This window comes from Podarcis filfolensis (assembly GCF_964270895.1).
Source record: "Podarcis filfolensis genome assembly, chromosome: W".
Classification (NCBI taxonomy): Eukaryota; Metazoa; Chordata; class Lepidosauria; order Squamata; family Lacertidae; genus Podarcis; species Podarcis filfolensis.
Genome location: NC_139619.1, coordinates 19,886,537 through 19,901,876, shown reverse-complemented (window position 1 = coordinate 19,901,876; position 15,340 = coordinate 19,886,537). Strand labels below are relative to the sequence as shown.

The following is a 15,340-nucleotide window of genomic DNA, read 5'->3' as shown; positions in this document are numbered from 1 at the left end:
CTCTGGAGAGGAGGCAGCGTGAATCAGCTCAGCTACTGAAGCCACATGGAATTGAAAAGGAGCGACCACAAGCCCGTCAGCTCCCTCTTCCTCACAGGGGTAACACCTGCCCTGGCCAGGGCTATTCAGGGTTTTTAGTTGCCTGCTATGTGGCACCTCCTCGAATCTGGGCAGGCCCTGAGCAACAACCAGGCCCCTCTCCACAGAGCTCCTCCTTGGCCAATGACTTCCGGTGCAAGGAGTGGGCAGGTTTTGGCTCTGTTAAATCCCTAGGCTTCCATTCTCCACTCTTCTGAGTACACGCTGCTCCTGCAGGCATGGCAGACCACATGGGCTGAACTGTATACCTTAACCGTTGGCTCCATTCATGAACCTGGGACCTTTGCATGCAAGGCAGATGCCCTTCCACTGAGCGGCAGCCTCTTCCTCTTCCTCGCAGGCAAAGACTCCAGGGGTAGCCAGCGTGGTGCCCTCCAGATGCTGGACTACAACTCCCATCATCCCCAGCCAACATGGCCAGTGGCAAGTGCAGCAATATCTGGAGAGCCCCACGTGGACCTGTTGCATGTGCAGCCCCCTAAATGAGAGCCTAAAACTTCCCCCTGGAGCATTTTTTTTTTTTATGAAATATTTATTAAGATTTTTCAAATTCAATACAAAAAAAACCAAAAAGAACAAAAAATACAAAAAAAGAAAAGAAAAATTTAAAAACACATAAAATTTGCAGTTCCATATTTTCATTACCATATTTCCCAGACTTCCCCACACCTCCCCTTCTTGCATTCCAATTCAAGTTGTTTGTTCAACAAGTTCCTATCCCCAATTTTTAACCTTTTTATATTTAATTCATTTTTTTAACTTATTTTAACTTATAAACATCAATATTTGTACCTCAATACACAAACCTTTTTCCTAAAATCGACCCTAATTCCATTCCACGAATTTCCCAATTTTCATATTAATAACCAAACAAAAAAAAAATAAGACAGATCATAATTATACACCCTTTGGATTCTCAAACCCCACCACCCTCTTTCCCGGTTTCGATCCCCAACAGATATCCAGTCTTAATCTTCTATCAGCCTGGAGATCTCACGTCCGAGGCTCTTAATTCTCTCTCAGTTCCTCTCTGCCGGTTTTTTTGATAGTCCTTAATATTAAACTCCAAATTTCGGAGGAGCTCTGTCCCATTAAAGTCCAAATTTCTTCCAGCCAGACCTCCATACTTAAAAGCAAGGTCCAAAAGTCCAATTTTCACAAAAACTCCAGCTTCCACTTTAATCAGATTTGTAATCCATAGGTCTTCAGGTCTCCACACAAAGAGATCTCTCCATTCTTCCGTCACCAATTTAAACCAGAATTTCATCATCCAGTACTTATTTTCCTTTGTAGTCATCCTGTCAGGCCTTTGGTTTGATTTCTTGTTTCCCTTTTTGAGCATGATATCAGGCCTCTGGCTCTCCTTTGTCGTTTGCAAAATTACAGCTCCTCCTTCCTTCTCCTCAGAAACAACATATATCTCTTTCTCCACACTTTCAGAATTCTCAAAGTTCTTTTTTTGTCCAGCTGCATGGGCTTCCTGAGTCAAGTCCTTATCGAGTTCCGTCATGTTATTTACTTTTAAGCTCAAGGTTGTTACATTTGTAGACAAAACCTCAATTTGGCCTTGTAACTTTCCCAGGAGAACAAATACTCTGTCCAGCCCAGCCTGAATTTTCCCTCTTCCATCCATTCTTGTAGTGTCCCAAATCCTCCTCCAGAGGGATTTGGTAACTTAGTATTCTTTCCAGTTAAAATCCAAAAGTCAGGTTAATTTGTATCAGTTCTTACTTATTTTCAACAAAATATAACCAAGTTGCAGCAACTGTATCCAGCAGAGACAGCAGAAACAAAGTTCTCTTTTTCCTTTTTGATAGCTAATTTTGACAGCTGTCAAACTTCTCTATATCTCCTCAGCAGGCTCTCTCGCGAATCGCTCCCGGGTCCGGGGGGGGGGGGGGTGGAACTTCAACTCTCAAAATTAACTCTTATCCTCCAGCACAATTACTTATACTTGTATCGCCAAATCGTGAAATTGATATCTTTTGTCAAAAAGACAATTCTCTCGACTTTAGTTAACTAGTCCTTGCTTTAGATCTTTTACAAGGCGGGGAGGCGGACTTCCTGTTTGCGCCTTCCCCGATCGTGCCAAATTCCAAAGAAATTTCCTTAAAAAGTCCAATTTCCGTACTACTCACGGGTTGTTACTTTTAGGGTCCGATTGTTCACAGGAAAAAGTCAGCGCCCTCCGACCATGGCTCGCGGCTTCACTCCCCAGGAGAAGCAGTCGACTCTCAGCACCGCGCCACTCACCCCGTCCCCCGTTCCAAAGCCTTTAAAAAGGCTTCTTCACAGGTCGGGGGGGGCGCAAATGGTGCCCGCCGAGTCACCAAGTTCACAGGCTTCCGCGCCTGTGATTTCTAAGGGTCCCCGCGTCGCCGCAGCGGCAAGACCCCACTCCTGAAGAGCCGATTCCCTCCGGAGCTCGGAGGGAATCTGCCATTAGCCGTTCGCGCTAACCCGGAAGTCCCCCCTGGAGCATGTTTCCTTGCCTCTGCTGAAGGCAAGCACTCTCTTTCCTCCCCCCCGCCCTTTTGCTCTGCAGTTTCCGTTTGAGAATGTGAAGTTCCGGCAGCTGCAGAAGGAGAAGTTCCAGATCACAAACAACGGGCAGGTCACCCTCCACTTCTCCTTTATCCCCAAGCTCAGTGACAGCCAGTATTGGAAGCCAGGGCTTCGCACTGAGCCCTGTGAGGGATACTTGGAGCCCAGCGCGTCTCTCTATGGAATCAGAGAACTGTAGAGTTGGAAAGGGACCCCAAGGGTCATCTAGGGAAGGCCTTCCTTTTCTCCTCCTCTTCCCAACCCTCCTCCCTCAAACCTTGGGAGTTTGGTAGAGCAGGGGAGGCTTAACATTTGTGGGCTGCATTGCCCCATGCTCAAGCCTCCAAGGGCCACACGTCAAAGCAGCTGAGCCCAAAGTGTAAAAGTGTGTGTGACCAGCTTTAAACAAAGACACACACACAAATGAATTGAAGCAAAACAATGCTGGAGGGTCCCCAAACACCTTTTGGCATTGCAGGGAACCAGTGAGAGCAGTCCGTCCAAAAATTACTTTTTTAAAACAATGCGTATTTTTATGTTGTGGAGGCACAAAAATATCTTGGGGAACATATAGAACTAGGCAAACTTTTAAAAACTCAATGAAATGTAAACTAAAAAAGAAAGTTACATTGGGGGCAAAAATCCTTTAGGAGACAAATAAATGCTTTCCCTTTTTATATTCTTTTGTTAGGATCACTTTCTCTTACCCCCCAGTATCCTGTCACCATCTTCTGTGCAGCTGCTGCTTTGGAGGACTAGAGAGGAAAGTGGGGTGGGGGTGGGAACTGAGTCGCTTCTTTTCCTAATTCTTGAAGTTAAGGTTTCCCCCATACACCTGTGAGAACAGGATGCTGTACTAGATGGGCCATTGGCCTGATCCAGCAGGCTCGTATTGTGTCCTTCTGTTCAATTCTTCACTGTCTTAACTTTTAATTTACAGACAAGCCAACTTGGCTGTGCCAAAGAGTGTATCTACCTGACCTCCTCCCGTTTTAGGTGAGACGGTGGACATTTCCCTGGATGTGTACGTAAGCAAGGAAGAGAAGATTGAGGCTATCTTTGTCCTTCACCTTGACCGTGGCAAGGACTATTTCCTCACCATCAGTGGGAGCTACCTACCAAGCTGCTTCGGGACCGCCTTGGAAGCCTTGTGCTGGATGAGGCAGCCGATTGGCGAAGTTCCCGTCACCAGACTTATTGACCTGGTAGGGAAAGGGGTTGATTTACCTGGCAGGTTCATGTGCTGGATGTCTACCCTTCCCACTCTGCTTGCCTGCTTGAAAAACAGCTGCTCTTCCACTCAGAAATGTGGGGGCTGGGGGTCCTCCGCTGCATTCAGCTTCAGCTTCTGTAGCTGTGCATCCGCTTCCTGTGTGCTGTTCATGCCCTTTGTTTGCCTTGACTGAGTCATCCCAGGTTCTGGTCCTCCCACCTGCCCTTTCGCAGGGCCACTGAACCGTGTGCATTTCCCTGCCATCTACCCAGATACTGTTCAGCCAACGGGCTGTTTCTTTCTCTTCTCAGGGCCTGTGCCATTAACACCCTTGGTTGTCTTTTGCTCTTGCCTTCCTCCTCTGATCTCAGGGAGAAGACAGCTTCCTAGAAAAGGTAACAGTTGGTTTGGTATCCTCTGGATGTTCTTGTAGCGGGCTCAAATCAGGTACAGGCAACGCCCCGTTTACACGGGGGTTGCGTTCCGAGGTACCGTGCGTTTAAATGAAATTGCGTATATTGGGGACAGCTTTGGAAAAGCCTGCAAACACCCTCTAAACTTCCGGAAGCCCTTTTGAAAGGCCTTTTGAAAACCAGCAGCACTTGCCAGCCTCCCTGCAAAACTCCTTGCTCCAACTCTCCACAGGCCTGAAAGGTCGGTGCCAAAGCTCCTGGGAGGGAGTCGAGATGCTGTTTCCATGCCGCTTTGCCGCTTTTGTGCTCTTGGGGGGGACATTTTTGCCCCTTCAAGTGCCCCTTCCCGCTTTGCAGCAGTGTGCATGTGCCTCGAAGGCACGTAAATGGAGTTGCCCTTGTCAACGATCAGCAGCTGCTCCATGCAGTGGCAGCTGGTCCCTTAGGGCAAACCAGGCACTACCCCACCAACCTGACTTTCCTCTCAGGCAACCCGCACCTGCCTGCCTTCTGACTCAAATCCAGTCCAGGTGGTGGCTCTAGCTCTCTGCTTTGGTCTCTTCCCTAGTCTCAACGTGGCCCTTGTAGAACTCGGCAGAGGAGAACGGAGACGAAACCAGAATTTGCCATCACTGCTTGTCACTGATTTTGCGCTGCTTAACTCTGGGTCCGCTTGCGATTGGCAGCACGGGAGGCAGAAAGCCCAGTCTCATGATGCAGGCACCAGCCCCCTCTGGCCCCAAGAGCCAGTTTTCTCCTTGTCTCTGTGCTCAGCAACTGCTGCACAGACTATGCCACTCTGGCTTACTCTTACCACCTGAGCACTGGCATTTGGGAAGCGGTAGTGGCTGCTTTGGGGTGGCTCAGGGAAATGTCACTCCTCTCAAAATCAGATATACTTGGGTGTATTATCCTAGCCACAAGGAGACAGTGGTGACTGTCAATTTGGACAGCTGTAGACATTTAGAACCATGGAGGATATTTTTATCAGTGGCTATTTCCTGCCACTATTATCATAAACCACATGCTTTTGATTACCAGTTTCTGGGGAACATGATGGACAGAGTGCTATTGTCCCCGTGTCCCTATGGACTCCGAAGGGCATGTGGTTGGCCATTGTGGGAACAAAATGCTGATCTAACCCAGCAAGGCTCCTGTGTTCTTTAGCATGCACCAGCTACTCTTGCACTAAGACTCTGATACAGTATGTGTCATTCCCCACACCAATTCTCTCTCTCTCTCTCTCTCTCTCTCTCTCTCGACAGGGGCAGGGAGTATTGGCGGCGGGGGAGGGGGGATGAACTGGGTCCTAATCAACAGCTGCCCTGGGGGTGAGGGGATAAAATTCTCCATCCTTGCCAACTCCTTTTAGTGATGGGCTGCTTGCCATTGCTGTGCTCCTAAAGCTCTCTTGCTCCCCCCTCCTCTCTTTCTCTTTCTCTTGAATGTGGTAGCTTGAGACAGAACTAACCACCCTGAACATTTCTGGAGAGGAAGATGGGAAGGAGGCTGGAGGCATTGTTCACCAGCTGCTGTGTGCTGCATTGCTCATACAAAGTCATGGGCTGGGGCTCCAGCTGTTGTTCAGTTTCTACCACTGCCTCTGCAACGTGCTCTAGACAAGGGATGGTGAACATGTGACCCCATCATCTCATCATGCTGGCTGGGGCTGCAGCCCATCAACCTATGAAGACCCATCCATGTTCTGCTGCTGTTTTTGTTACTTATTTCCTGCCCTTCACCCTAAGGTCCCAGGGCAGGTTCCAACAATTTAAATAAAATGTTAGCCAAACCTCATGTCCACAGCTGCATATTCAGTAAGCTTTTGGGTGAACTGCACATCCGGAGTGGGAGGATTACTAGCTGCATATTAATAGGGGGAGGGGGAGCTTGGATTTGGGGTGCAAGCAATTTGTTTTTTGTTTCCCCACTTGAGATGCTTGCTGTGGCTAGGGCCGGGTGATATGTCAATATAGATATATTTTCAAATCAGCTTGAAGTCTACATAGTGAGACTGGTTTCATAATTTCTGACCTGGCAATATATTGCGAATCATGATGTGTGTGTGTACTATGCAAAAAACACCATGAGGGGGGAAACTGTGAAGCCAGACAATGCCTCTACATAGCTCCATCTTATTTCAGACATTGTGATATATTGGTGTATTGCAATGTTTAGCTAGTGATATATCACCGTGTTGAAAGCCAGCTATCGCCCAGCCCTAGTTGTGGCCTCAGAGGGCAAGACTTGTCCACCCAGCTGGAGCAAGGAAAGAATGCATACAGGCACACATTCTGTCAGGCTCTCATGCCAGTCCCGCTTGTCATTGGACCTCCAGGAGAAGCAGTTTCTGGATATCGTACCCCAGGAGGGTGATGACTCCACTGAGCGGCCAAGGAGATCTGGCTTTTGGTGGACCACCTCTTCAAGAATGCCTGCCACCAGGTGAGCTGAGGGGGACGGTACCATTGAAAGGATGGGTGTGGGCTGGAATCCAGTACCAGTTTTGGGGTGTGCAGGTTCCAAACGTCCCAATTGATTTATATCTTAGCTACTGACTCGCTCTTACAAGCTCCTGCTGTGAGTATAGTGGCACCTTGGTGGAGCGGCAGCGGGTAGGACATCCAGCATACGCTATTCCTTAGAGCGGCTCACAAGAACCCAAGTGTTCCCAACCATTGTCTGTCTATCCCTAGCAAAGCGGCTCTCTGAGACTGGCCACTAGAAGAAGCGGGGAATAATTTCACTCTCCCATTGACCCAAATCAGGAGAAGGGTAGTAGGAATGCTACTGTGGAAAGCAGGCGGGATACAATTCTCAGCCCTTGTGCCAGCTCTCTTGGTGAGGGGCTTCTCTCCATTGTGGCATTCCTCGACCTCACATTATGCACCCCAGGGCTGGATTGTTCTTCATGCTATCCAGGATGTACCTCATCCCTTCCTAACACATGGGTGATACTCTGCTTCAGGAGGACCTCTTCCAGACCCCGGGCACGCAGGACGAGCTGCAGGAGATAACTGAGTGCCTGGACACCAGCATTCCCCAGACGATCCGTATCCTCTTTGGGGGACATTGTTGGGGAGCAGGGCTGCTTGGTGGTTTTCTTTCGCTCTTGGCTGGAGTGGACCTCACTTTTATATACCTGGTGGCTTAGGTTCGTAGGCCAGCCCATCCTTAAGGCTCTGGGACACAGCACAATGAAATGCCCACAGTCAAGTCCAGTCATGCATCCAAACAGCTGAACAGCTTTAACCCCCATTTGAAAACATCAGCCTGGCTAGATAGAGCAGAGGTGGGGAACCTTGACAGGCCCGCAGGCCCCACATCTAGCATCATATGTGGTGTCAGATGTGGAGACAGGTAAAGACATGGCTGCAAAGGAGCTTCAAGGGTGCGTTCAATTGTTCTTTGGCAAGCAGGGTTTGTTGACCGCACTTTTGGAGTTGACCACTAGTATTTGTTGTTTGGATTGAAACCATGCCTGCAGAAGGACATTTCCTCGGCAGATCAGCTTTGCAGGCAGCTTCGTCAAGAGGGGAGGTGTGGGATAATTACAGTGGGGTGGCTCAGTTGGTAGAGCGTGACACTCTTAATCTCAGGGCTGCGGGTTCAAAATGTGGGGTAATAAGCAAAGGATTTTAGGTATACTAAAAACAACAAGACCGCCCATAAAATGTATGCTATTGCCATGCCAATAAGAGAGAAAATTAGTTGGAGGGAGGCAAGGGATGGGGCCACGGACCCCTGATTGGGAATAACGGAACTAGATGGTCCTCGGTGTCCCTTCCAACTCCACAATTCTATGATCCTGTGTCTTAAACACAAATCTTGAGGAATAGTGTGTGTGGGGGGGGGGTGTTCTGTTTGAACTTTCCCAGCCTTTGCTTTATTCTGATTTGCGCTTGCGTCCCTACTCCCCACGTGTAGAATTGCTATACGTTTGGATTTTCCTGGACATTCAAGCCTTTCCCGCATGGACACTTGTTTCCAACGGCCAAATCCCGGCAATTCCGGGTGGATGGCAACCCTACCCACTTGCCTGGCATACATTACAAGCATCTAGTCACATTCCGGGGCTAGACGACCTGACGGGAAGAGTCCGCGACCAGAAGGAGGAGGAGTACCAGGAAGAATGGACAAAATTCAAAGATTATTTAGCTAAATATGTCAAGATACCCTATCTGGAAAAGCTTGCAAATATGAGATAGGCTTAGGATTTAAATATGTAAGGATAGGAATTAAGATGTTTCAAGCTAGATTAGAAAGAATGAAAGATGTGATCAAGTTATTTTTTTTTATTTTTTTTTGAGAAGATTGATTTTGGAAAACTGTTAAAATGAAATACAATGAAATTCAACCAGGGGGATTTGAGGAAGTCACTTAACAATGTTATCAAGATTGGTTTAATTGCAATTAGGATGTATGTATGTTTGTTTGTTTGTCTTAAAAAATTAATTTAAAAAACTGAAAAGAAAAACACCATAGATTATCCAGAATCCCAAGCAGCGACATTGTGAAACTTTCATAGGAATAAAAGGTAGGGGGAAAGGAGGCACAATGTCAAGCAGGCAACAGAATAAACCCGAGCACTGTGGGTCTAAAACCGGCCCCTGAATCTCTTGCTCCCCACTCTGCCCTTCTAACAAGAACATTTTTTTGCTTGCTGGATGGCTGTGTGCAATGAGAGCTCAGTCACTGAGGAAGGGTGCTGGCCCAGTGGGAGAAGTATGTGCTTGGCATGCAGGCGATCCAAAAATCCATTCAAGAGCAAAATTCCAGTTCTCATGTTTTCTGTCGAAATGGCTAATTTAAAGGGGAATAGCATGGTGCCTTCCACAGAGTCAGACCAAGGAGAAATTCTGTAAGCAAAGGTAGCAGGCTTTGAAAAGCTTATGCAGATACACAAGGACACATTGCTAAAAGAAACAAAGGGATTTGGAGGGACCATGAGTGAACAGGTAGTACCAGAATGTACAGAATTGTATCTAGAAAAAGGTTACAACTGGATTACCTTTTCGTAAACAAAAACAACAACAACCCCCAAAATAAAACTCGGAAGCAGCAGGACTCCTTAGGAACTCTTCAAAAAACAAAACACAAAACTGCATATGCCTACCTAGTCACCAAATGTGAGGGGAAACGTAAACCAGCATCTTACACTGCTTTAAATGATAGCCAGATTCTGCAATTTTTTCCCACACCAGAAGTAAAAGCACGGGGCATTAATAAGTTTTTGAAAAATCATGCACTTCATTTGTAGGCAAGGGAAAGCTTTCTGAAATGTACAAAATCTTACTAAGACAAACAATCTGTTGAAATGACCAAGCAGCGGACAAGATTCAGGGACAGTGGTGTGCCGCCTGGGGAAATGTTCCTTTCCATTCACCTTAAGCAAAGATGTGGTGACCTTGTGCATCCATAAATAACTTTCAGAAATGTATTTCATTACTTCCCAAAGCTTCTCAATGGGCTACCAAATGGCATTTCTTTCTATTTTGGATGAAACTGGGGAAGCAGCTTTAGAAGAAGGGGTTGCTGACATTCACTGGCCTGGAAAACACCTGATGCCAATATGATGGCATAGCGGTGTCCGCAAATTGTGGGTGGTGAATTGCTTGGGTGGCCTCTCTTGAGAAACGTTGCCAGAAAATGTATGAACCTGTTTGTGATAAAAAGTGATTCGTAAAGCTGCAAACAGCAGGTGTCCCAAGGTTAGGGAGAAAACATCGCAACGAAAGAGGGGGGAGATTAGTTCAGGGTCAAGCTGGATGGGTTGTCAAGGAAACAGTGTCCTGCCCATCTTTGTGACATCTCGTGCTGCTTGTAGAAAAGACAGAAGCTACACATCCCCGTCGTGGGATAGTTGGGAGGAGTTGGCTGAGACAGAACTGGGATGGAGAAGCAAGCAAGCGAGCGAGGGACCAACAGGGGAGATAGGTGTAGACTTTGCTTTGCTTTGCTTTCACTTTATCATTTCATTTTCATTTGTATTGAGGCATCTGATCATAGCCTGCATTTTAATCAAGGCTTATATTTTGATCAGATTCCTGTATTCTAAAAATGAGCTTAAATTCACAAATGTTTCTTTCGAGACAGGAAACCAGCAGGCAAGGTCTTTGTCAGAGGCCCCTTTGGTTTATTGCGGTCATAAAACAGGCTGGGAGCAAAAGGTCACACTGACCGTACAAATTATAGAATACAATCAAGGTTGCAAAAACACAATTAAATAGTAATAATTATTGTGCCTCCCATTAAACTTGAGCCACATCTTCCTAAGGTTAAAAGGGCAAGAGCTAATACAAACAACAGCTGGCTTGAAAGGGGGGTGTAGATTTAAGGGGTTGCTTTCAAAACTGTTTTTATAAAGTTCCTTTTTTACTTAGAAAAGGTCTTTGCTTCTAAAAATCTATATATGTTATGTATGAAATATATTGGCTTAAATGTAATTATGCAAAGGATTTAGAAAGTAAGAAATGTTAAGATTCTTATGTTAGATTCTTATTTCATAGAATCATAGAAGAGTTGGAATAGACCACGAGGGCCATTGAGTCCAGACCCCTGCCAAGCAGGAAAAACACCATCAGAGCACTCCTGACATATGACCTCCAAAGAAGGAGCTCTTTCATAGATGCTGTGTGGGAAGATGAACAAAAGATCTGTTCAGATAAAATTAGCCACCATCTGTTTTGGAGTGAATAGGGCAATAGGGCAAAAGGTGAAATGTTAGTTAAGGCGCCTAGTCTAGGGCAAAAGGTTATCTGGTAATTAAGGTGCCTTGTAGAGGTTAATGGCTATTTGTTTGCCAATTATAAATAGAAGGAAATATAGCTCTTTGTCTCCCATAAAAGGTAATAGGAAATGGGTGTATCTTTTATGATTGGTTCTAGCAAACAGCCAATAGGAATTTTAACCAGGCTGATTGGACAGAGGCAGCCAAAGGAGGAGCAAGGGGGCTGGGCTGAGGGAATATAAGTGCTGGCCATAATGGCAGGAGAGCAGGCCAGAGCTTGGTAACCATATACCACTGTGCCTCACATTTATTTGTCTGACAAATAAATTATTATTTTAATTTCTCTATTGCTGCGTTGAATATTTCATTCCAGCTAAGCGTTAACCACAAGCAGGGTGCTACATTTTATGGTGCCTCTGTGACTCGGATAAGTGGTCTGCTGGAACGCAGCCCCTTCGCCTTACTGGGCAGGGTACAAGAGGGAGGACCACTAACTGCTTACCCAGCGCGCACTGGAACATTTTTCCAGGGGAACGCAGAAGTCTCGTCTGTCTGATACCCTGCTCACCGACGGCGACGGACCGGGGGGAACCAGAGAAATAAACAGGGAACCAGCTAAGGGTAAGTGCACTAAGGGGTTTTGGCCCTCCAATTAATTGGGAGGAAGAGAAGTCTTGATCAAACTTCTGCGTCTCAGTAAGGGGGAAACTGAGTACGCTAGGTGGTTGGGTACATCAGATGGTGGTCTGGTGGAGGAAAAGGGAAAGGTTGGGAAGTAGAGTGTGGTGAAGTATCCAGCGCATTGTATGTGTGAGAAAGTACAATCTGTAGCTGACCTGAGTGTGGAGTGGGTAGTACTTCGGTTCCCAGTAAGGCGACTTCACTGGGCAAGGAACCCCACGAAGCGAGTGTGTGAGTGACTGAGTGGATACTTCACAGGGCCATACAATGGGAGTTGGGGGTTCAAAGGGGGAAAATACACCTCTTGAATGTATGTTAAATAATTTTAAGAAAGCCTTCTCAGGGGCATATGGAGTCAAAATGACGCCAGAGCGCTTGAGAACGTTATGTGAATTAGAGTGGCCGAAACAAAATACTGAATGGCCATCTCAGGGAACCTTTGATATAAATTTAGTAAGCAAACTTTGGTCTAATATCGCCAAAGAAACGGGAGGGTGCCCAGAACAATTTTCATATATAGATTCTTGGCTGAGCACATTAAATAAAAATCCTCCATGGATAAGGGAATGCAAAGTCCAACGATGCAAATTATTGGCTGTAAAAGCCGAAGCTAGGAAAGGAATCTTGCCAAATAAACTCAAACCCATTTTTGAGGGACCAGAGGAAGAGGTGCTTCCACCTCCACCCTATGCTCCACATCGAAGGGAGCCTAATCCAAATACTCCACCAGTTGTAACCCCAAGGCAAGAAAGTGGAACGAATAATGGGGGTGGAGTCACAGAACTTGATTCCTTGATAGATTATGATAAATATCTTCAGGAGGCCTTGGAGTCCTATAATAAAGCCCAAGCAGAAGTGGTTATTCCACCTGTGAGTCCCAGTAGAACTCCATCTACAGTCTCCTTTAGTGGAACAACCAATTGCCCACCCCAAACCCCTGTACATCCAAATCCTAGAGAACTATTACAGAAGTTACAGGGAGACCTTGATCGGTCAGCAAGCAATACAGCCAGGCGTATAAAGCTGCTAAAAGAACGCCTTGGGACAGATACCATCCCCTATGATTTGAGGCCCCTAGAGCAAAGCGAAGAGAAAGGTCACGTAGTAGCCCCTCTCAGAAGAGTATTTGATGCACTTGAGGAGCCTGTGCTGGTTAACGGGCAACCCGGACCACGGCCACCTCGAACTTCGACCCTCCAGTACATTCCATTCACAACTACGGATCTGATGAATTGGAAAACACACACACCATCTTTCGCAGAAAAACCTCAGGCTATGATGGACTTGGTGACTTCAATAGTAAATACTCATAATCCTACTTGGACAGATTGCCGCCAACTCCTGAATACTCTGTTCACCACTGAGGAAAGAAGAGACATAATTGAAAAGGCACAGATATATTTGCGTGAGCAGGCCAGAGTGGGAAATATTTTTAATATTGACCGTCATCTCCAGGATAACTTTCCTTTGGAAGATCCTAATTGGGATCCAAACAATGCAATTCACCTGGCCAGGCTTACCACCTACCGCCAGACGCTTGTGCAAGGTATCTGCAGGGCATGCCAGAAGCCCACTAATATGTCTAAAGTCTCAGAAGTAGAACAGAAACCAAATGAGAGTCCGGGAGACTTTTTAGAGAGGCTGCAGGAAGCCTATCGTATATGGACTCCTTTTGATCCTGAAGCCCCTGAAAACAGCAGAATGATTACTGCTACATTTGTGGCCCAGTGTGCTTCTGACATTCGTAAGAAAATTCAGAAATCAGAAGGATGGGAAGGGATGCTGATGAGCCAAATTATGGCCATTGCACGCCGAGTTTATAGGAATAGGGATGAGGCTGAGAAACAAGAGAAGAAGAAGTGGCAGAAGGAAAAGATGGTGATGCTAGCCACAGCAGTGAAGCAAGACTACCGCCCTTTAAACGGAGGGAGAGGGCGGGGAAGGAATCCACCACTGGGAAGGAATCAATGTGCGAATTGCAAGAAGGAGGGTCATTGGAAGCGGGAGTGTCCTGAACCCCTGAGGTTGGAAGAAGTACGCCCAGGCCCAGGCCCAGGCTCCGGCCCAAGAAACCAGGGACGGGGAATGATCCGAAATGGAAGATATCAGAGACCTGGACAAGGACAGAGTAGAGACAATTTCATTGGACTGGCAGAGGAGGATTTTACCCAAGACTAGGAACGACCGGACTCCATAAAGTTAGGCTTCCAGGAGCCCACGGTCACGATTCAATTAGGGAGCCATTTAATAGACTTTATGATTGATACTGGGGCTGAATACTCAGTACTCCCAGAACTATTGCAGAAAAAGGCATCCAAAAGTGTAGTCATTAAAAGTGCCACTGGTCAGTCAGCTAAGAGGTCTTTCCTCCAACCTTTGGAATGCCAGATTGGGGGACATCGTTTAACCCATCAGTTTTTGTATATACCTGAGTGTCCAATACCTCTCTTAGGTAGAGATATGCTGTCCAAATTGCAGGCCCAAATCACCTTCACTCCTCAAGGTCCAGAAATGAAACTGCCATCAAAGGCAGCAGGAATAATTACCCTCTCAGTACCTAAGGAACAATCATGGCGCCTAATGTCAGCCCTGCAAGTCCAACCCACATTGGATACAGAATTAAACAAGCTCCTCCAAACCCTACAGGTGCCACCAGGAGTATGGGCCGAAAATAGCCCACCAGGAATGGCTAAGAATATAGCTCCAATTGTAGTAACCCTAAAACCTATGGCTACCTCTGTATCTGTAAAGCAATATCCTTTACCCCGGCGAGCAGCAGAGGGCATCCAGAAACATTTGGACCGCCTATTAAAATATGGTCTGCTTAAGCCCTGCCAATCAGAATGGAACACACCCCTTTTGCCTGTTCGGAAACCTGGGACAGATGAATACAGGCCAGTACAGGACTTGAGGCTCGTAAACCAGGCTATCGAGACCTTGCACCCAAATGTACCAAACCCATATACCCTGCTGAGTTTGATCCCACCAGAAGCAACATTTTTTACTGTATTGGACTTGAAAGATGCATTCTTCTGTTGCCGGCTGGCACCACAGAGCCAACCTATATTTGCCTTCCAGTGGGAAGACCCTTTGACAGGAACAAAAGGCCAGCTAACCTGGACAAGATTGCCCCAGGGATTCAAAAATTCCCCAACTTTATTTGGTACTGCCTTGGCGAAAGATTTAACAAGTTACCCCTCAATACCTGGAGAAAAGGTGGTTCTGCAATATGTAGATGACCTTATACTAGCGGCAAAGGATTTTGATACCTGTAAAGAAGGGACAGAGGAACTGCTCCACTTGCTCTGGGAAGCTGGCTACCGAGTTTCCCAGAAAAAGGCACAGTTATGTTTAGAAAAGGTCAAATATTTGGGCTTTGACATCTCACACCAACAACGAGCATTGAGACCAGAGAGGAAAGAAGCTATTTGCCTTATTAAGGAACCTACCACAAGGAAACAACTCAGAGGATTCCTGGGAACAGCAGGGTTTTGTAGACTATGGATACCTGATTTTAGCAGTCTGGCCAAGCCCTTACATGAAAGCACTCGAGGTGCAGAAAAGGACCCATTCGTATGGGGACCTGAGCAGCAACAAGCCTTTTTAGCTATCAAACAACGACTTATGGAGGCCCCAGCCCTTGGACTGCCTAATTCGGAA

The 15,340-nt window shown here is 46.6% G+C and overlaps 1 protein-coding gene and 1 long non-coding RNA gene across 2 annotated transcripts in view; both read left to right on the top strand.

Moving 5' to 3' along the window:
- The window catches only part of LOC310753767 (inositol polyphosphate 5-phosphatase OCRL-like), a gene marked incomplete at both ends in the record, with an annotated part of 157,688 nt that overhangs the window by 11,949 nt on the left and 130,399 nt on the right, over positions 1-15,340 (top strand). Inside the window, 6 exon segments of the mRNA XM_083595109.1 lie at positions 2,657-2,810; positions 3,640-3,848; positions 4,228-4,251; positions 6,608-6,662; positions 6,665-6,714; positions 7,238-7,322. Coding sequence (XP_083451235.1) covers positions 2,657-2,810; positions 3,640-3,848; positions 4,228-4,251; positions 6,608-6,662; positions 6,665-6,714; positions 7,238-7,322 — 577 coding nt within the window.
- LOC310753867 lies at positions 11,780-12,228 on the top strand. The gene is made up of 2 exons (XR_014543471.1): positions 11,780-11,861; positions 11,892-12,228. It is a non-coding gene; the product is annotated as an uncharacterized lncRNA (long non-coding RNA).